This window comes from Leptopilina heterotoma, unplaced genomic scaffold, assembly GCF_015476425.1.
Source record: "Leptopilina heterotoma isolate Lh14 unplaced genomic scaffold, ASM1547642v1 Lhet_217, whole genome shotgun sequence".
NCBI classification, from domain to species: Eukaryota; Metazoa; Arthropoda; class Insecta; order Hymenoptera; family Figitidae; genus Leptopilina; species Leptopilina heterotoma.
The window spans coordinates 693,150-716,479 of record NW_025110934.1 but is presented as its reverse complement, the minus strand read 5'-3'; the positions used below and the strand labels follow the sequence as shown (position 1 = coordinate 716,479).

Sequence of the window (23,330 nt, the reverse complement as noted above, 5' to 3'; positions counted from 1 at the left end):
ATGTAGAGCACACACTTTGTGTCCAGCTTTTAAAACGATGTCATCTCGCATTATTGCCCTTTGCCATTGTTTTATTTTATCCTCTCCTTCAGGAACGAGAAAAACGTGTTGCTTATTCGGATTTGAATCATACCCCGATGTGCAACCTGGAGCGACACAACGATTTCCACCTTTTTTTACACTTTTTTGGACTTTTTATAATTTTGTTCTTATTCGTTCTTGTCATTTTTATAAATTATTTAACGAATAATTCATAATAAGTGTATAAAAAACCAAAAAACCTGTCAAACTTATTTTATGTCCGCTTACTTTCAATGTTTTGAATATAAAATGGGACAAAACTAGGTTTACATGACTAGTAGCGCCATCTGCAACTTAAGTGTCACCTCCGAGTCATATGAACTTACCATTTTGTACAGTCGATGCATACGGGTGACAAAGAACAATACTCGTAGCGGGTTTTATATTCAGGGTACATGTGTTGACAATAATTATAAATAAATAATAAGAAATGCAAAAAAATTTTTTTTTATTCTTTATTGATTTGTTACCGAATTCAGTGCAGCTATTAAAAATTACAGGTAAATTCATCAATTCAAATTCGAATTATGGAGAAATGAATATTTTACAGGGTAAATTTTACCCTACCTTACGCTCGCCGGGATATATAAAACGCTGTGTCTATTTCGCCCGCAAACGGGCGAAATAAGAGTGATGAATTATTTCGCCCGTCACTAAAAATACGTAGGTGGGGGACAACGGGCGAAATAAGAGCAATGAATTATTTCGCCCGTTATATAGTTATTCCTATAATACCATTGAAAAATTTTAAATTTTTAAGGTGAATGACAGAAATGAAAAGAAGTGTGTTCAAGTCAGGTTAGTAACCTTCACACCAAATTCAAATAATTATGTGTAGCTCATTTTTAAAAAAAGTACAGTTTCTTTATTTAAGTTTTAAAATGAATTTCACACTTTCACACTTTCTTTAAAAAAAATGTTTTTGTCAATCAAAATAAAAAAAAATAAAATTATTTCTAAATTTTTCTTTCAAAAATAGTATCATAAAACTTATTTTCCAAATCTGAGTTAATATACTTTTGAACTGATTTGAACAAAAATAATAAGAATTTTCTAAAAATTAATGTTTTTAGTCTACATAGATAGGTAGAAAAAATATTAAAATACATAATCTAGTTTATTTTATAAAATATTATGTAGAAAATTACTAATGAGCACCAAAAATATTGATAAATAAAGAAACTTTGTGAATTATTATAAAAATTCACAACTTTTTAAGTTTTTAATTCAATCTTCACAAAAATATACAAGTGATAAGCTAACCTTTTTCCCATTAAAATTAATTAAAAAACCAAAAACGGGCGAAGCAATGTGTCATTGCTACTTCGCCCGTTTTACATATTTTTACTTATTTTTCATGATGGGCGAAATAATTTACTATTTTTATTTCGCCTGTTTCCCCCCCTACTTACTAATTTTTCATGACGGGCGAAATAATTCATCTCTCTTATTTCGCCAGTTGTCCCCTACCTACGTATTTTTAATGACGGGCGAAATAATTCATCACTCTTATTTCGCCCGTTTGCGGGCGAAATAGACACAGCGTATATAAAAAAAAATTTGGTATTTAAATTAAAAGACAAAAACAACTAATTAATTCGTAATTCTTTTTTGGGGAGGGAGTGTGTGAAGAGCAACTTGCACTTGCTCTATTCTTTCTTCCAAACTTTGCACATCTAACTCCTTATAAATTAATTATTATTATATTTCCAATTATTTTTCATAAACAAACAATTCACGTATGTAAAGTGTAAACATTGACAAACGTGAACTACATATTCAGTCAGAGATAAACAACTTCATAACCGAACCGCTCAAGCCTGGTTCACAACGTATTATAAACCTTAAGACGCATTTGCATAAGTTGCGCAATTCGCGGTAATAAATTGCGTAAATTTCTGATTCAGGGAACAGTCCCATGGCCGCGTTTTGCGTTGCGTTTTGTAACTAGGCCATGAGTGTGAGAGAGATACAGATATATGTTTGCTCTATTTGCACTCATTGCCTAGTTACAAAACGCAACGCAAAACGCTACCATGGGACTCCAGCCTTAAAAATAATAAATAAATAAAATATATAAAAGTATATAAATAAATAAAAAAAATACAAATAAATAAGATAGATATTTTTATCACTGTAAGCATAATTATTATTATCATATTTTCGAATAATCAATTATTCTTTTTATTAAGAGGGAAGGTGTAACGAGCGACTATTATCTCGCTCGAATCGTTATTCGATATTAATCGAAATGCGATTAAAAGTCGCGGGAAAATATAATATTAATTTTATATTTAAAATAATATCCTGTCCATAGATTGAGAAGAACTTTCTGCGTTCGATTTAGTAAATATGTTCCTAAAATATTGTATTCTTCAAATATCTCTCTATCAATAGCCGAAATATAACAAAAGATAGAATACATATGTTTCGCAGACACAGTATGTCTTTGAAAATATCGCTACAAAAAAATGGTAAGGTTTTAAACACATTTCCAGCAATATGAGTTTGTGTATTGTCACTCTGAAGACAATATACCCTTAAAACTCAAACACAATTGTCAACCATAAACTAAGAGAGATAACCCCAAAGATGTCATAAAAAACTGTCTTTCAATTCTCAAGTAGACCCTCTTTGGAGGTAAAACCATAAAACACATCGGTTGACCAACGTACATTTTATCCTTTTTCTCAGGATAAAATCACGTACTGGAAAAACCCAGTTTTCAATACTTTTTAGAAATGTTAATTATTCCACTACTTTTATAAATAATTGTAATTTGCATATTACATTATTTCTATCAATCTAACATCTAATCAATTATTATAATATAATTGATAATGAATTAAGACTTGTAAATAAACTACATTCAAGCTTTATAGTTAAACAATTAATTTGTTATAACTATCATGACCATCAACTATGTATAATTCTATATAATATTTGCTATATTTGTAACACGTATGTGTCATGTACAGGTGTAAATGTAATTATTATAAATATAAATATTATTATTAGAATGTATGCATGTGTATATATACTGCCGTGTTTTGGAAAAACACAGTAACTGCAAAAAAATCGAAAAATGAATTTTTTATATCGTTGGAATCGTAGAAAAAAGATACACCTGTTCATGCAAAGCATTTTTTAAAATTATTAACTTAATTAATAATAATTTTTTTATAATTATGCTATTTTAACAGTAATTGCAAAAATTGGCAAGTCATAATTCGAGAAACTGGGTTAATTGTCAGATACCTGGTGCCATATTTGGGCATTGTGACGTATTTTGAGGGTCGTGATTTCAAACACCAAGTAACTGCACAGTTACTTGGTCTTTCAAAATAGTAGCGTTCTTTTTCGAGCCCTCGTCGCACGAAACACCAAGTAACTGCAGGGCGCTCTCGAAGCAGTTCAGTTACCTAAGCTTTTCGTGCGACGAGGACTCAAAAAGAGGCGCTAGTAATTTGAAAGACCAAGTAACTGCAAAATTTTATATAGAGCTCGTAAAAGTTACGAGCAATTCATTTAAAATAATTAATAATTTATTATTATTCTAAATAATACTTAGTCATTTATTATAAATTATATTATATTATTTATGTTATAAGTTTATTCACAACTATTAATTGATAATTTCTAATTATTAATTAAATTTATTTTAATTGATTTCACTTTTATTGTTTAAAATTATTAAAAATAATAAAAATACTTTACATTGAAAAAATTTCCTAGTAGATTTGACTACTTTTTAACTACTATCGGCTCAAAAAGAACAGGCCCCTGACTTTGAAAGCTCACAACGCAGGTAAAAAAAATCATAGAGAGTTAAGACAAAGTGTAATACGTAGCTTAATTATCTAGTCGTTCTTATACAAAATTTCATAACCCAAAAAAATTTTTTGTTTAAGTTATAGATTTTTAATTGAAAAAAATACGTGGTTCTTTTCATGATTTTGGGAATAGCCTACTTTGAAAGCATGTAGCTGATTTCAAGAATATCCAATCAACATACTGATTTTTTTTATAATATTTGTATCTTTCTTAAATATATAGTGGAGAATTTTTTTAATTTCTTTAATAACTTTCGGAGATTATTTAAATCAAAAATAAAAAGTTATATCTCTTGCGATCAGAAGCACAGATTTGAAATAAAATGCAAATTATGCATAAGTTTTTTCTTAGATAAAAACAATTTGAAAAAACTTGTAAAAAAATTTTGTTTAATAATTATTTATGAAAATGTTTTTTGTTTTTTGCTTTATTACCCCATTAAAGCAAGGTGCAGTCGGACATGAAACCCTTTTGTCAACAGTAGAGAATTCTATAACAGTAGTAAACTACCGCACTTTTTTTTATATGATGCTTCTATTCTTATTAGTTATTTACAACTTTGAAGACTTTTTTGGGGGTTCTAGCAGTGGTATAGGAAGGGGGGCCTTTAAACACAAAATATTTTTCATTTACTTGTAACACTTTTAAATCAGGTAATTTAAAAGTAAAGTAATAATTTTATAATTGATAAGTGACTTATTTAAATATTACCTGCTTTATATTTAATTTTTAATGGACTTTCTGGTTTAGAATTTCAAAAAAATCGATTTTTTTTTTGCTTAAAAATGTTCCTTAGTATCATAGAATTACTGTCCCAAAACGATTTTTAAAAAATATGTACAAAAACAAAAGTTATAACAATATTTATGACGGTATGTATTTCAACAACAATCTACAGTTATCTTTTTTACATATTTGGTGTTCCTCTTTTATTGATATTAGCTTGAAACATGTTACTCGAGGGTTTTTGGGGTCGCTGATTACGAATTTGATGTCAGTTTTTGAAAATACAAAATGGCGGATCTAATATGGCGGACAAAGATTAAGAAATTAATTAAATTTAGTTGAAAATGGTTATTTGTGGCCTTTTGATATTGCTAGTTATGAATATAGGCACAAAACATTAACGTTCTAGTTTTAAGCAAATCCGGTTGAATTTTTATTTTTTCGTCCGCCATATTGGATCCGCCATTTTGTATTTTCAAAAACTAACATCAAATTCGTAATCAGCGACCCCAAAAACCCCCGAGTAGCAAGTTTTAAGCAAATCCGGTTGAATTTTTATTTTTTCGTCCGCCATATTGGATCCGCCATTTTGGATTTTCCAAAACGGACATCAAATTCGTAATCAGCGACCCCAAAAACAGCGGGATACGAAGTTCTGTTGTAATAAAAAGTTGTTTGATATTCATGACTCAATGAATTATGTTATGAAAACTTTAAACGCGTTTTTCTCGAAAACTCATTTTTCAAACTGGTACAGAGCTTTTCTCGAAATCTACCGAACCGATTTTGAAATCCCAAAAATTTTTCGATTCTTTATTTAAAAAACTGGTGCCTAAACCTCTAAAAACTCATATTTCTACCGCCTGTGTTTTTATATGGAGGTAAATTGACCCAAAAACACGGCGTTTTTGCGAGTTTTTGAGAAAAATGTACATATAAAATAAAAAAACCTTTAAAAAAAATCGTTTTTGAGGTTTAGGCACAAGAATAAATCCTTATGAAGAGATTCCCGTTTGGAACTTGAATTTATGTATTACAGGTTGCCCGGAATCTAACGTACAAAAAAAAGGTATCTTTTGGAAGACGCGACCTACAGCTATGAAATTGAACTAAATACACTCAAACATATTTTTTAAATTTTCTCTACGCAATGTGCTACAATGTCCAAAAATAGTTTTTACAATTTCTTTAATACTGTTCTTACAATAAAAGTTTTAAAACCTTCCTTTTTTGTCAATTCTAAACCAGAAAGTCCCCTTAATAGTTAATTTTTAATACAATTAATTATTCAATTTTTAATTAAATTAAATATTCCATTTTTAATTCGATTATTTCAATCTTATTCAACTTAATTATTTGAATCTGATTAACATAAATCTTTATTTTAATTTATTTGATACAAATAATATTATGTAATTTCTTTCTACAATTATTTCTTTTTTCTTTGCATAAATTGAGGGTTCATATGCAATAAGAGGATACTTGCTATCTACTTTACACTGAGCGTATTCCCTTATTGCACGTAAATTCTCAATTCTTCTCAGTTACGAACATACAGACTCATTTATACCTGAGCGCTGATAGAAAAAATGGGTTTCCCAAGATTTTAGACCTCGGCGCCTTTGCAAAATAGATTTACGATAGCCTGCACCTTGCTTTAATGGTGTAATAAAGCAAAAAATGAAAAACATTTTTATAAATAAATGTTAAACAAAATTTTTTTACAAGTTTTTTCAAATTGTTTCTGTCTAAGGAGAAACTTTTACATAATTTGCATTTTATTTCAAAGCTGTGCTTCTGCTCGCAAGAGAGATAATAACTTTTTATTTTTGATTTAAATAATCTCCGAATGTTAATTAAAAAATTTTAAAAATTCTTCACTATATATTTAAGAAAGATACAAATATTACTGAAAAAAATCAGTATGTCGATTGGATATTTTTTAAATGAGCTACATGCTTTCAAAGTAGCCTATTCTCAAAAACATGCAAAAAACCATGTATTTTTTTTAATTAAAAATCCATAACTTAAACAAAAAATTTTTTTGAGTTATGGAATTTTGTATACAAACAACTAGATAAGTAAGCTACGTATTTGACGTTGTCTTAACTCTCTACGTTTTTTTTTACCTGCGTTGTGAGCTTTCAAAGTCAGGGGCCAGTTCTTTTTGGGCCGATAGTACTCTGCTTAGTTCAATAAGTCCCCAATAATATTCAAAACTTGTATTAACTATCAAAAAGTAGTTAAAAGAATTAAGAATGTAGTTTGTGCTATCAAATTTTGTAGTTGTTTTTGCAATTTTACTACATTTCTTAGTTAACTGAATTCTAAATTTTTAACTACATAAAGAAATAGTAAAATTAACTATACAAACAGTGCTAAGTAAACATGTAATTACACTGAAAAAAAATTATTTGATTCAAATAACCGATTAATTGACTAATTATTAATTAAATATTTACTTGAAACAAATAATATTTATTGCAGGCAATTCAATAGTATTTAAACCAATAATTGCAGTATTTGAAGTAATTAACATTTAATTGACTCAAATAAATATTATTTGATTCAATTAAATATTTAATTTATAATAGTCAATTAATCGGTTATTTGATTGAATCAAATTAGTTTTTTTTCAATGCCCGCGTGGAAATAGAAAGTATGGGATAACTATGGATGAAGTTTTTTTAAGATTTCACCCAAGATTAATGTGCAGTGGCTCAACTATGGGTTTTGTCCAAATCCCATAGTTAAAGTTTGGCTGTCTATAAGTCCAACATTCGATGAAATTTCGCCGCAAGTTGTGCCATACTATGAGTCAAGAATGAAACAGTCGATGGAATTTCGCCGCTACTTGTGCCAAACTATGGGCAAAGTATGGGACTTTTTAAAATAATACTCTCTAAATCTGAATATGTGAAATTACACTTAATATACGTTATAAGTCGTCTTTTCCATCAATAAGTGCATGTACACCTATGAATAAATGAATTTTTTACAGTGAAATTCCACTTATTATAAATGTATATGCACTTATTGAACGAGAGAGCGACTTATAACTTACAAATTTGTGAATTTTCACATATTCAAATTTATAGAGTAGATTTAATCATAGGGTCGGATTTTACTGAACGTTTCCAATTTTTTCGGTGATTACTGAAAACATAATTTTGAAGAAATAAATTTCTTGTAGTTTCTATAAAATAGTATAAAATTTTGTAATCGTTTTTATAATGAAATTTTAAATTTAGTATTCAGAAGGAATTATAAATTTCAAATTTTATTTGTAGTATAATAAGTAGTAGAAAAATTCTTAAAATTTTTTACAATTAATTAATGAATGCATTAATTAATTCTTAATTTTGAAATGAAGTGAAAAAATTAGAAAAGTAAGTTATTTTTTTTCTAAGGGTTTAAAATTACACAAAATTTGAGAAAACTTTAGTAGTATAGTAGTAGCAAATTTTATTAAAGACCAATTTTAATGTAACATAAATAAGAAAAGAAAGACACTTTTTTGAAACTGAACTATAATCATATTTTTTGTTATCTTCTTCAAAAATAATTCATAATTATCTAAATAGCTTATTCGTTTTCGATTGTATTAACAGGTTCTGCAATATACCGTACAATATGTCCATTTTCTCGCATAATTTCACTTTCAAAGCATACAGTTTTTAAACAATTTAAATCTAAAACATCAGTTTCATTCGAAATACTTTCGATTCGGTGTATAAAATTCAAGCCAATTTCTGGTAAGACAGTCAAGGGGTAAGCGAGATTTGTTATAATTTTTTTTATAACTACGAAGTAATTTGCTGGACATTGACAATCATTTCTACATTCACAATACGCAACTTTCAAAAAAAAGTGTATTCTTCCGAATTTGAATATATTATTATCAATATATTTTACAAAACTTGAATTTGTACATTTGGCCCTGGTATATATTTCGGAAGTAAATAATATCTTGTTTTTTAATAATTTCTTAAAAATAACATGCTTTGTAGCTACGATTCCTTGATCAATAAGTCCCATTAAAAGTTCATTGTCGATGCGCACTTTAGAGAGCCCACCAACTATAAACAAAGAATCACCTATAGGCCTCAGTTTCATTTGCTTGGTAGGAGATAAAAACTTTTTACAAAATGCATAAGATTTACTTTCCACATTTAGCATTTCCTTATGTAAAGTAAATGTATTAATAAATAAGGAGGCACCAAAATACATTTGAAGCTGAGCGCACTTGCTTCCATGAATTAAATTTTTCAGAATACCGTTAATATTTTCGAAAGTAAAACAATTATAAACAAACAGTGGACCCAACAGTTTAACAACCATAGGTAAATGCAGAAGAGAATGAACATTGCATGTCATATTTTCCAAATCATAGAGGTATGCAAACCTAGAAACAAATTCATTGAGCATTCGAGTAGCATTGTCTAACATTTCTTGAGAAATGCTTGGTTGACAAAGTAAGTATATTGCACCTACTAGTAATTGTAAATGTTCAAAGTAATCGGCAGATAATAAATCTTCTAAAATTGGAAGAGAGTAATAGAAGAAAAACGTTTTGTACATAGATGCTTTCCAAAGTTTAATGTTATTTTTTATTGATAGTAAACGTCTTTGAATGAAGTTTGGTGGAAGGAGAGATTTAATTCTTTGATCCACGACAGTCACAGTTTCGAGAATAGAATAACGTTTTCCAGCAAAATTAGGATCAAACCAAAAAGTCATCAATGATTTAAATACACCAATAAAAACCATGTGCATTGCGTCGAGTGATGTAGTTGTTATCCACTTATATACTAAATTAGACAATATGGTTCGACCTTTTACTCCAAAACTTAAACTTTCAGCATGCTCTAACGTTTCATCTTCGTTCCGCAGAAGAACATTCTTTTTATACGGATACACTTGCCGGTTTCCCAATCTCTGTCCTTCTTGCAAACATCTGTGACACCCAAATTTTCCATTATATTGTTTCATGTTTAGAAATAACGCCTTTGCCGGAAGATCGCAGGAGCCACAAATAATCATTCCCTTCACACGTATCACTTCATCATTTGACAATCGCACATCAATGCCGTTATGTAATTGGCGCATTTCGTCATATAAAGGAGATAAAAATAAGTTTGGAAACGGTTTTTCATCGCCAAACCACATACCAGCTAAAATTAAATTTTCCTTTTTGAATCTTTCTTCATATGGCAGTTCGTTAATAATTAAATAAAAGGGCCAAAATGAAAACTTCGATGTTTTAAAACCCTTCACTCCGTCAGTGTACCAGGACAAGGATATGTTATTTCTGTTTGCCAAAAATCCACCAGGCTTACTTAAATCCCTATATACACTCCCATCATAAATATCCTCAATATTATTCGGATCTAATTTTTCACGATTAAATCGGTAATTCAATTTATCTCGAAAACCTCTTCTTAAATAAAGAGCTTGAATTTGATCTTTAACAGAAATTGATAAGAAATAATTAGAATCTATTGTTTCCAAACATTGAGGACATTGCCTAACCTGTTGATCAAGGAAAATTAAACAAATTGGACAATAATAATGTCTCGTAACGGGTGTGTGCAAATTCTCAAAATATTGTTTAAATGTGTACAAGCTAGTTCTACAAAAATTGGGTTCGGGACAATGCAAAGCAATTAGTTGTAGAATACCCGCAAGAACTACGCCTGATAAGGAAAATTTTAAAACTAGAGCAAGAATGCTTAAAATGCTTTCTCCTATAGTAATTGGAGATCCCTCGTATAGTGGCAAATCATCATCATCTTCGATATCATTATTATCTTCAAATTCATTTGGATTTTCACCATCAGTGCTAGCCTCGGAGTTACTATCAAGATCTACATCAGTTTCATTAGCATCATTATTCGAATCATAATCAGTACTACTTGCTTGTGACGAATCAATTTCAGTATCTAAATCGACTTCTTCATAATCCCAACCTAATAAAAGAAATTTTTCAGAAAATGAGTATTTTTATTGAGAACTGAATTAGTCAATTGTATTAGAACAAAAATAAATTGTGATTGGTACTCACACAGCACAAGATCTTCCTGGAGGATACCGGGAAGCTTTCCAATCCTTCTTTGAAAGTGTAGAGGTAGCTTTTTCTAGACTCATATTTTGAGCTTCTAGGAAGCTTCTTTAAAACTTACAAAGGAAGATTGTGCAGATTCCACTAGATCTTGTGCTGTGCGGCTAACGTTGAATAATTTTTTATTTTTTCATATATATTTTACATGTTAATTTAATAAATTAAATGTGTACTTTAACAAAAATCCAGAAATATTTTTTTGGTTACATTGAAGTAACATTTAATATTTTAAATGTTATCGTAGCGGATAAAGTTTCGTTACGGTATGTACTTCAAATGATAATATAAATTAAGAGTATGTACTTATAAATTTAGAAAAATTACCTGTAAAGTTTTAAACCAATCACAATTTAAATCGTTAAAGTGTGCTAATCTTTAATTTTAAAAATTGATAAAAATGTTTGTTGAGATTTGTGAAAAAATTAATGAAACTGAAGTTACCAACGTTTGTTCGACGAAAAATATAATACGTAAAAATTTCCCCGCCTCAGATCCAATTTTTTTTCCACATTTATTATAGATACTAATATTAGAAGTCATTAGAAATTATTTTCAAGTGGAACCAGGTCGGGGAGGACAACGATTTTGATTTTTGGCACGGATTTTTCGAAAAATCCGCGACAAAAAATCAAAATCATTGCCCTCCCCGACCTGGTTCCAGTTGAAAATAATTTCTTATGATTCCTGACATTAGTATTTTTAATAAATGTAGAAAAAAAATTGGATCTGAGGCGGGGAAATAGAAATTGTTTCGAAATTTCTGAATTTTCGAAAAATCAGTGACAACAAAAATGTCAAAATCGTTGCCCTCCCCGACCTTGTTCCACTTGAAAATAATTTCTAATGACTTGTAATATTAGTATCTATAATAAATGTGGAAAAAAAATTGGTTCTGAGGCGGGGAAATAGAAATTGTTTCAAAATTTCTAAATTTTCGAAAAATCCGTGACAAAAAATCAAAATCATTGCCCTCCCCGACCTGGTTCCACTTGAAAATAATTTCTTATGATTCCTGACATTAGTATTTTTAATAAATGTGGAAAAAAAATTGGATCTGAGGTGGCGAAATAGAAATTGTTTTGAAATTTCTGAATTTTCGAAAAATCCGTGATGAAAAGAATGTAAAAATCGTTGCCCTCCCCGACCTGGTTCCACTTGAAAATAATTTCTAATAATTCCGGACATTAGTATTTTTTGTAAAAGTGAAAAAAAAAATTGGATCTGAGGCGGGGAAATAGAAATTGTTTCGAAATTTCTGAATTTTCGAAAAATCAGTGACAACAAAAATGTCAAAATCGTTGCCCTCCCCGACCTTGTTCCACTTGAAAATAATTTCTAATGACTTGTAATATTAGTATCTATAATAAATGTGGAAAAAAAATTGGTTCTGAGGTGGGGAAATAGAAATTGTTTCAAAATTTCTAAATTTTCGAAAAATCCGTGACAAAAAATCAAAATCATTGCCCTCCCCGACCTGGTTCCACTTGAAAATAATTTCTTATGATTCCTGACATTAGTATTTTTAATAAATGTGGAAAAAAATTGGATCTGAGGTGGCGAAATAGAAATTGTTTTGAAATTTCTGAATTTTCGAAAAATCCGTGATGAAAAGAATGTAAAAATCGTTGCCCTCCCCGACCTGGTTCCACTTGAAAATAATTTCTAATAATTCCGGACATTAGTATTTTTTGTAAAAGTGAAAAAAAAAATTGGATCTGAGGCGGGGAAATTGAAATTGTTACGTATTATATTTTTCGTCGAACAAACGTTGGTTTCATAAAAATTAATAGAATAATCAAAATGTTTTCTATATATCTTATACCTTCGTCAGTTATCTCGCTTTCGTCACTATGAATATTCACATTAGAATTATCGCTTATTGAGGCTTCATTATCTCCAATACCATCAGTCTAAATATAAAAAATCACCGCTTAATTTCTAAAAACAGGAAAACATGGATTTGGCTCTCAAAATTTTACATACACTTACTGAATTAGAAAAATCTGAAAAATCTGAATCTTCGGTTAAATCGTTGGCAATTCGCAATTGCGTTTTTCTGCTAAATAATTCAAAATCTCGAACTCGTGGCATTTTAAAGCAAAAGATTACAAATTGACTTTATTAATGCAAATTGAAATTTCAAAAAAATTCGATTCGATTTAATTTGACATTGACTTGATGAAATTAGCGGCGAAACAAAGGCAGTTTGATTTTTAAAAAACATATGTAAGTCTATATGTTACGTTGCCCTTGACAACGAAGTTTCGTGAACGAGATTTGACAGCATTGAAATATAGGCAGCTTCACTTTGACATAATGGAAACAAAAATGTATATGCTCGTGCAATGGGTAAAAAAGCCAAATGAAGTGACAGTAATGGAGGAAACTGAAAGCGCAAAAGAAATAAATGAGGGAGAAATATTTGATATTGACTATCCGAAAAAAGGAGTTTTTAAAGCAACTCTTCTTCAAAGGAGTGGTAAACAATAATAATGTTTATTTACAATTGTCACTAAAATAATATTATTTTTTATAAAAAACTTATTACTGTTATTTTATAATATATTTTTATATTATTTACAAATAATGTATTATTATCATTGTTGTTATTATTATTATTGTTAATATTTTTATTAATATTATGATTATTTCATTATTATTATTGTTAATATTTCTATTAATATTATTATTATTTTATTATTATTATTATTATTATTATTATTATTATTATTATTTTTTTTTTTTTTATTCACTTCTGCAAAATTTCATTTATAATTTGCAATTTACTTTTTAGTTTAACTTTTTTTTATTAATTTTTTAAATATTTCTCCCTCATTTATTTATTTTGCGATCTTAGTTTTCTCCATTATCGTTACTTCTTTTGGCTTTTTTACCCATTGCGGGAGCATATATATATACATTTTTCTTAATTTATTATTATTATTATTAATATTATTATTATTCTTATAAAAATAATAGCAACACTCTTACTTATTTCTACAGTCTGTAGAAAAAAATAATACATAATTTTAAATAGAGTTTTTAATTTTGTAAATAAAATATTTATAATTTTCATGTACCTATTTTAGAGTCAAAAGACTTTTTAGAAAAAATGAGCAGAAATGTAAATAGAGACGGGACCACGACTGAACAGAAGAAAAATAGAAATGTCAGAAAAGTAAAAACTCAATCCACGAAGGAGAAGGCTCAATTAAAATTAAAAACGAAGATGAGAGAGCAAACAAAATCAGTTTTAGAAAAAAAAATTTCATCACTGCACCCAATTTGTGGTAAATTAAATAATACATAAATATGTTTTAACTCTATGTGTTTCTAAAAGGATTTTTAAATAAATTGGAATATAAATTTAACGATGCATTTGCAAATAAGAATTTGCAAATTAATGAAAACAAATAGAAGTAACAATATTCACTTAATAGTTAAATGTTAATTAAATTTAATACTTTTTCTAAATATGTACACTTACATTTTTTAATTTTAATGTAAATTTAAAATTTTAATTTTTTTACATTTCCACGAAAATAAAAGTAATTAAAATTTTAGAGAATATTTAATTTTTTAAAAGTAAATTGTAAATTGTAAATGACATTTTTCAGAATTTTTATATTATATCTTTACTACTATTTCCATATATTTTGTATAGATAATAAACATGATGAAACTACTAATTTTGATTGTATAAATGATGTTCAAAGTGATGGTGTCAATAATATAAAATATAGTAAACAAACAAAAGCTGAAGAAATAACAAAAATTAATGATAAAAAATTAAAAAGTCAATGTGAAAGTGACAAGGTTCATTTAGCACTGAAAAAGAGAATGAGAGCCCAAACGAATAAAATTATACAAAAAGAAATTTCTAATTTTTCATTAATTTGCGGTTGTTAAATATATTATTTTCTTTTAACTTTTATCCAATTTATAGATATATAAAATCTTTGTGGAAGAATTATATTAAATCTTTCAAAATTTTACAGAGGATGCAGATAAGAAAACCGCTAATAAAAGTGTGAGTGTGAAGAATAAAGAAAAATTAGAATTAGAAAATCAAATGAAAAGGGACGAAGCTCATTTAGCACTGAAGAGAAAAAAGAATGTTAAGATGAATAAGACTGATGAAAAACAAATCTCCAAAATGTTCTCAATTGTAGAATCTCCTTCAACATCGATATTGCCTACAACTTCTGTGTTACGTTCAACTTCCAAATCACCTTCAACTTCTGAATCGCCTTCATCAACTGAATCACCTTTTACTATTGAATCGCCTTCAATTATTGAATCGTCTTCAACTACTGAATCGCCTTCAACTATTGAATCGCCTTCAACCACTGAATCGCCTTCAACTACTGAATCGCCTTCAACTACTGAATTTAATTTAACATCGAAATTGACCTCAATTTCCGCATTAAATTCAACTTTCAAATCGACTTCAAATTCAAAATCGTCATTAAGCTTCAAATTGCCCCAAAAAACAAAATTAGTTTTAACTTCTACACCACCTTTAACGTCAAAATTGTCCTCAACTTCCAAATTACATGCAACTTTAAATTTAGCATCAAACTCCAAAAAGTCTACAAAGTCAAAATTTTCTTCCGAATCATCTACAACTTCCGAACAGCTATCAAATTCCGGTAATTTACATTAAAAAATTACATATTTTATAGTGTTTGGAAAACCAAAGAATTATTCTTTTATAGAATTATACTCAGTTTTAAATTTGTTAAAGAGTGATTTAAGCTATTTATCTTTATTTATAATCTATACTATTAAATCATTTATTTCTTTAATTTATCTAATCACATTATTTAAAATATTTTTATTATTGAAATTATTTTATTAGTGAAATATTTGAAAAATTAATTAATTTAAAATAATGACAAAAAAATTTAATATATTAGGTAATACAAACGAAGATTCTCAAAATAATACCACACAACATGAGAAATCAATTAATTTGCTCTTCGATGAACTGAAAGCAAAATGTAAGAAAAAATGAATTATTTTAAATTATTTAAAGATTTAAATTTAGCGCATAATAATAATTTTTCGGAATTTTTTTTAGTTACACCAGAAGTTATCAATTTTTGTGAGATACTATTAAAATTTACTAAAATGTCCTTAAATCAAAATGGTGAAGTAATATCTTCTGTGAGTACTGCATTTAAAATTTGTATTCTATATTTTAAAATATGTTTTCGTTATAATTAACTTATTTGGTTATAACAGATAATGGAAAATTCCTTAAAGACATCTAATATGACGCCATTGTTTGAAGGATCGGATATCCTTATAAATGAAAATAAACTGTTTTTAATGAAGCGATATAGACATAAGCCAAGGGAATTAACTCGTCAATTAATGTTGGAATTAGTAGGACCTGAAAAATTAAAAACTATGACAGCGCTCGGAAAAACAGGAAATGGAATTCCCGAAAATATAAGAGCTAATGTCTATAGTTAGTATATTCATATAATATAGATTTTTATAAGTTATAGAGGAAATTTTAAATCATTTTTGTAAATACAACAAGAATTTTTTGTAATTTTCAATATTATAATATTTAAATTTTAGAATATGTGCACGTTAGAAACAAACATTTTACTGAGGTGGAATTTAGATCTGTCTTAAATTATCAATGTGGAACTTTGAGAAATCCTAAAGGTGGAAAAAAAGATCATTCAGAAATAGAAAAGGTTAATGATAATGAAAAAGATATAAATAAAAAAACAAATGAAAAAGATAGTCACCGTGAAAAAAATAGCGAAGATGAAGTGAATGAAGACGACAATAGTTTTGCAGAGAATGGTGAACATTCCGAGACTACTAATGATGATAACGATAGCGAAGAAGAATCAGAAAGTGAACTTGATAAGAATACTGAGAATGAAGAGGATGACAGTGAGCATGAAAGTGAACATGGAAAAAATCTTGAAGAGCCAAAGAAGAAAAAAACAAAATTTTTTTAAATTACATTACAATTTTCATTACTTTTTTTAAATAGCTAAAAGACTATTTAAAAAGTGCTTGTTCTACCTAGAAACCACTTGAATCTATACTTATATTAACGTTCTCTTCTATTTAATATTAAGCCATATTAATTTAATATTAATATTAAATAAAATAATTAATTTAATAATTTAAATACTACCAAATTGTATTATTTAATTTTTAAATTTAAAGACAGGCTTCAATTTCTTTTAAATTTTAGATCTTCTCGGAGACATGAAATAAAAGTATTTTTATTCCAATTCATAAAGTTTACCTATATTTTTTGCAATTTCAATTTAAAAAAAAGTTTTTGACCATAGCTTTTTAAAAAATAAGGCTTTTTAAAATTGTTTAAAAATGTAGGAGTAACTTTAAAAGTCTCATAACTTCGATTTTCCTATTTATAAACTAAATTCGATCAGAAATTACAAAATTATAGATATTTGAAAAACCAAATATTGTGGAAAATATTATTTTCTCAACTTTTCTTTTCTCTCTTTTTTCTTTTTTATATTATAATCGCATATTAAATTAAGAAAGTCTAAAAAAAATGCAGTTTAATCTGTAGTTGAATTAAATTGCGCAATTAAATTACGTGATTTTAAAAAGTCCCATACTTTGCCCATAGTTTGGCACAAGTAGCGGCGAAATTCCATCGACTGTTTCATTCTTGACTCATAGTATGGCACAACTTGCGGCGAAATTTCATCGAATGTTGGACTTATAGACAGCCAAACTTTAACTATGGGATTTGGACAAAACCCATAGTTGAGCCACTGCACATTAATCTTGGGTGAAATCTTAAAAAAACTTCATCCATAGTTATCCCATACTTTCTATTTCCACGCGGGTGTATTTAAACTAGTTCTTCGTATTCACTTTACTACCCAAAGTAGTTGGATTTAAAAAAAATTATTTTCTGTGTATTTTAATTTTAAATTAAAAAAGAATAATAATTAATAGTTTTTGATTATTAATTAATAATTAATATGTTATAACAAAATTTAATATAGGGAAGTTGGATATTTATGTAAATAATTATTAAAATACGGCGTCAAGAAATATTAACATTTTTATATTATATTGCGCAGGGTTTTCTCTTGTTGTTATTTTATTTATTTTTTAATTTTCTTATAATTTTATAATATTATATTATTCATTTTTTCTAAAATTATTACATTAAAAAAACCTTTTTTTAGAACTCCCCATTATATTCTCTTGCAGTTACCTAAAGGCGCTTGCACACTTCCAAATTTTTAGGCGAGCAGCGAATTTTCACGGCCTTGAAATGCACATTACTAAATATGATTGGCTCTGACAAAGTACATTTTCACGCAGCTTTTTGTAGAGCCAATCATATTTAGTAATATGAGTTTCAAGGCCATGAAAATTCGCTGCTCGCCCAAAATTTTGGAAGTGTGCAAGCGCCTTTAAGGTGCTTCTATACCTCCGGTGGATTGGTCAAGCAATCGGCTCGATGAATTTTCACGGTCGGAAAATGTACTTTCATGGCGGGTATTTTTGAATAAGTAAATGTTGAAAAGGTTTTAACTTCAAAATTTATTTTAAAAAATGATTTTATCATAGAAATTCTTTTGAAATTTATGTTAAAAAACATGTTTTATTTTAAAAGTTATCAAATTTTAATTCAAAATGTTTTAATTTTCCAAAGAAGTGTAAAAAGCCTAATGTTTTTGAAATGCTAGTACAGACGGTACAGACTGTTTGTTATGAATGTACATAACCTAGAGTTGTGTTGTCGTGCTTGTGATATTATTATATTCTAAATTTAATGATTTAATTATTATTATCCTTATTAATAAAATCAGACTTTTGTCTGTACATTGCATAGAATTCAAAATTTCTATTATATTCCTTCTTTTTACACTCTAAGGAATGCGAAAATACTATTAAGAAAATTATGTGTGTATGTGTATATGTGTGTATGTGTATATGTGTGTATGTGTGTATGTATGTCCGCAAATTTTCGACCGCGTATCACGGAAAAACGGTTCGATCGTTTGAAGTAAAACTTGGCAGTCTTTTAGGCATTAGCCTAACTTAAAATCCTAGCGATAGTAGATTAAAAAATATTAATATGGACGAAAGTTATGCCATTTTTTCAAAAATTCGAAAATTCGAAATTTTTAGTTTTTTCATATACTTTAGTGAATTGTACTTAAACTTGGTACAGGGTTAATTTTAGTGGTTTCTTATTAAGATTTAATCGTCAGAATAATAAAATTTTGAATAACAAATAAAAAGTGTTAGATTTAAATATTGAAAAATTAAAAGTTTAAAAATTGAAATTTTTTTGTAATTAATTTTTATACGGTTGTATTTCTTAGGTCAACAATAAAAATTTGTTGTTGAAATCATAAGTTTACTTTCTTAAAAGCATTCTATTAGGTCAGAATATTAACAATATCCATATAGTTAATATGAGACTTTTGTCAGTATATTGCACAGAATTCAAAATTGCTATTATATTATATTAATTAATGATCAAAAAATGAAAAACTCAAATTTCATTCTGATGACTAAATTGTAATAAAAAATACTAAAATTAACCCTGTATCAAATTTAAGTAAAATTGATGACAATAATTATTTCAAAAGATTAATTTTGAATTTTAAAAATTTTGAAAATATATAGCACTAGCTGTCGTACCCGTCTTCGACGGGTTTTAGTTTCTACCAATACATTTAACAATGTTTCTACCAATCTGGAAAATCAAAAATACCCGGGAATTTAATTTCACCAGAAAATTAATAATTAGTTACCATTAGCTATTTCGGTAGTATGATTATACTATTTGAATAGTCTCCACCCTTTAGCAAAAAATCAAAAATTATCAAAAATTCGAGAAACCGAATTTCTTAAAATTTAACATTTTTTTCTTCTCTTTTATATCATTAAGCTTCATTATTTTTGCACTCTTCAAAAATACTTTACTTATATTTAATAGTCTCCACCCTTTGGTAAAAAATCTAAAATTATGGAAAATTAGCAAAAATTCAAAAAACCGAATTTCTTAAAATTCAACATTTTTTCTTCTCTTTTATGGCTTTTGGCTTCATTATTTTTGGGCTCTTCAAAAATACTTAACCTAATTTGTTATCTCCACCCTTTGGTAAAAAATCTAAAATTATGGAAAAATAGCAAAAATGCAAAAAACCGAATTTCTTAAAATTCAACATTTTTCCTTCTTTTTTATGGCATTTAGCTTAATTATTTTTGTTTAATGTAGCAAATTTCTTACTTTACATACTGATCTTTAAATAAAAACTTTAATAATTTTTCCTGAAAAGCTTGCTTAAAGATTAAAAATCACTATTTTCTTAGAAAAAAGTTGATCTAAAAAAACGAAAAAAAATTTCAAAATACGTCTTTTTTAAAAATTTTATTGTAGAAATGGGTTGTATTTATCTTAAAAAGTTAGCTAAGGATAGTTTTGCATTCATTTTACAAAAGATAAAAAATTTGCATTTTTTTGATTTTTCGAATTTTTTGGAAAAATGTCATAACTTTCGTTCAAGTTAATATTTTTTAATCGGATAAGGCTACTATTGTAAGTTACGTTAATACCTAATAGACTGCCAAATTTCACTTTAATTGGTTGAACCGTATTCAATTGATGCGCGAACAAAGTTTTGCATACAGACAGAAACAGACAGACAGAAATTTTTTTTTACATTTTTAGAATTCTAATGTCTCAAAACGAAAAAATATATAAAAATTTTCAAGTTTGGAGCAATGTACAGATAGTAATCTGATTTTATTAATATAGATAATGTTCGTTCACATTAATAACTTTTAGTTTACTATAGCTACACTAAAAAAAGTTATATGATTCAAGTAATTATAATTATTTGAAAAATAATATCTTATTTAAAAAGTTTTTATTTCGATCTAATAAGAATTTATTTCGTTTAAATAATTTTATTTAGTTAAATCAAATAAATCTTAATTGGATTAATTAAATAAATACTTGACTCTAATAAATGAATTTATTTAACACAAATAATTTCTAAATTTTATATTTTTTCATGGATTGCTTCTAAACTTTCTATAGTTGAGTATTACATGTTATTTATTAACATTTTAGCATAATTTTGCAAAAAATAATACTTTATAACTAAAATGGAAATATAAAAATATGGATAGCTTTTAAACTTTATATAATTGAATATTACATGTTATTTAGTCACATTTTAGCATAATTTTTCAAAAATACTTTCTTATAACGAAGATGTAAGGATAAAAATGTTTTGAATATCAAAAAATTAAAAAAATTATAATTGATACCAATTGCTATAAAGCTTAATTCAGTAGTATTTGTGGGCTCTCTGATTTAACTTTTAGAAATATCACTTGATCAATGTAAAGACAAAAGTTAAACACGGTGTTTATTTTGGTTTAAAACATTTTCCGGCTTTGTCCAAATTTTTCCTGGTTTATTCGACGGGTTTTTTTTTAATAATACATTTAACAGGGTGTCTACCAACCAGAAAAGACGTAAAATATCAGGGAATTTAATGTAACAGAGAAAAACTGGATCTACTAGCTATACAATTAGTTCGAATTAGACTGTACTATAACTCAAAAAACTGGAGAAAATTTTAGATTGATTTTAATACATTATATTGATTAAAGTACTACAAATTGAGAAATATTGTTTTCTTCATTTGAATTAGTTAAAAATAACTAATTTGATAATAAAAAGTCGGTCACTGTTTCAAATGGTATTATTTTCCTAATGAAATAGACAATAGTAACTAACTATTATTTTTTCCCTGTCAAATCAAATTCCCGGCTATTTTCCGGTTTTCTAGGTTGGTAGATACACTGTTAAGTGTATTATCAGAAACTACAACCCGTCGAAGACGGGTACGACAGCTAGTATTAAATAATAATGAACAGACAACACAACGCTAGGTTATGTACATTCATAACAAACAGTCTGTACCGTCTGTACTAGCATTTCAAAAACATTAGGCTTTTTACACTTCTTTGGGAAATTAAAACAGTTTGAATTAAAATTTGATAACTTTTAAAATAAAACATGTTTTTTAACATAAATTTCAAAAGAATTTCTATGATAAAATCATTTTTTTAAATCAATTTTCAAGTAAAAACCTTTTCAACATTTACTTATTCAAAAATACCCGCCATGAAAGTACATTTTCCGACCGTGAAAATTCATCGAGCCGATTGCTTGACAATCCACCCATAGAGATATTATAAATAGAGTGGGGAAGGTATAGGCGGCAGCGTGTGGGGGAAGTGTCCTGCCATAAACAGAATGGGTTGGAGGGAGAAAGAAGATTTAACACCAGTATCTGTCCTTCAATGAGCTCCAGCGCAAGAGAGACACCTACTGGTGCTAAATCTTCTTTCTCTTTCTATCAAGCGGACGCATACATGCAAACCATCCCCACTCTATTTATATTACCTCTATGAATCCACCGGAGGTATAGAAGCACCTTTAAGCTGAGTCTCCAATAGGTGCCAATATGCATGTGCAAGTGCCAGTGCCAGTGCTAAACCCATTTAAAATGTATTGGGGATTGGCACTGGCACTTGCACCTACATTGGCACCTATTGGAGACTCAGCTTTAGGGGATATGCATGTGTGACGTTATCGTCGAATTTAACAATGTAAAAAACGCCACTTTCATATTCTAACAACAGAAATACGAAAACTTTGCTGAGAACTCTACCCTAATGGTAAAACGCGGGAAGATTCAAAATCAAATATAAATAATTAATAATTAATCATATTTTGCAAAAATACAATTATAAATTATAATTTATTACATTCTTTATTTTCACTATTTATATTATTTAAATTCCATTATTTAAACTAAACTCCAATTACAAATGAAATTATATCTCAAACATAAAATAATATTATACAATTTCAAAGAACTCTTGAAGCCTCTTTCTATTAAACAACTCTAAAATTTTGAAGTAAACATAAACTTGAGATATACAAAGGATTCATTTTAAGTCGCCTGACCAAAGATTCTAAAAATAGAATGCAACAGAAAATTCAGTTTCTATCTTTTCTTAGTATGTAAATCTTTTGAGAGTGGACTAGAAAATGCGCACGTTGTTTTATCCCCACTTTCTCTTAGAAGGGCCTTAGAGAGGGAGTTCAGCAAAGGTTTCAAGTGGCTTTTGAATTTCAAAGAACTCTTGAAGCCTCTTTCTATTAAACAACTCTAAAATTTTGAAGTAAACATAAACTTGAGATATACAAAGGATTCATTTTAAGTCGCCTGACCAAAGATTCTAAAAATAGAATGCAACAGAAAATTCAGTTTCTATCTTTTCTTAGTATGTAAATCTTTTGAGAGTGGACTAGAAAATGCGCACGTTGTTTTATCCCCACTTTCTCTTAGAAGGGCCTTAGAGGGGGAGTTCAGCAAAGGTTTCAAGTGGCTTTTGAAGGCCAAAGCAGATCAATTCTTTCTCTTCTTCTAATCAGACGTATTTCTTGTGAAAGAAATTATAAGTTCAATATTGTTAAAATTAAAGGACTTAATCAAGACTG

At 27.8% G+C, this 23,330-nt stretch overlaps 2 protein-coding genes across 2 annotated transcripts; both read left to right on the top strand.

Moving 5' to 3' along the window:
* Positions 1-12,552: 12,552 nt before the first annotated feature.
* Positions 12,553-15,779, top strand: LOC122501850 (cell wall protein IFF6-like). The gene is made up of 4 exons (XM_043611613.1): positions 12,553-13,241; positions 13,852-14,052; positions 14,761-15,414; positions 15,682-15,779. Exons 1-4 carry the CDS (start codon positions 13,079-13,081, stop codon positions 15,777-15,779), a joined length of 1,116 nt encoding a protein of 371 aa, XP_043467548.1. The 5' UTR covers positions 12,553-13,078.
* Positions 15,780-15,874: 95 nt separating this feature from the next.
* On the top strand, positions 15,875-16,780 carry LOC122501836 (protein PFC0760c-like). Its single transcript, XM_043611599.1, has 3 exons — positions 15,875-15,931; positions 16,010-16,238; positions 16,355-16,780. Exons 1-3 carry the CDS (start codon positions 15,896-15,898, stop codon positions 16,747-16,749), a joined length of 660 nt encoding a protein of 219 aa, XP_043467534.1. The 5' UTR covers positions 15,875-15,895; the 3' UTR covers positions 16,750-16,780.
* The last annotated feature ends 6,550 nt before the right edge of the window (positions 16,781-23,330 follow it).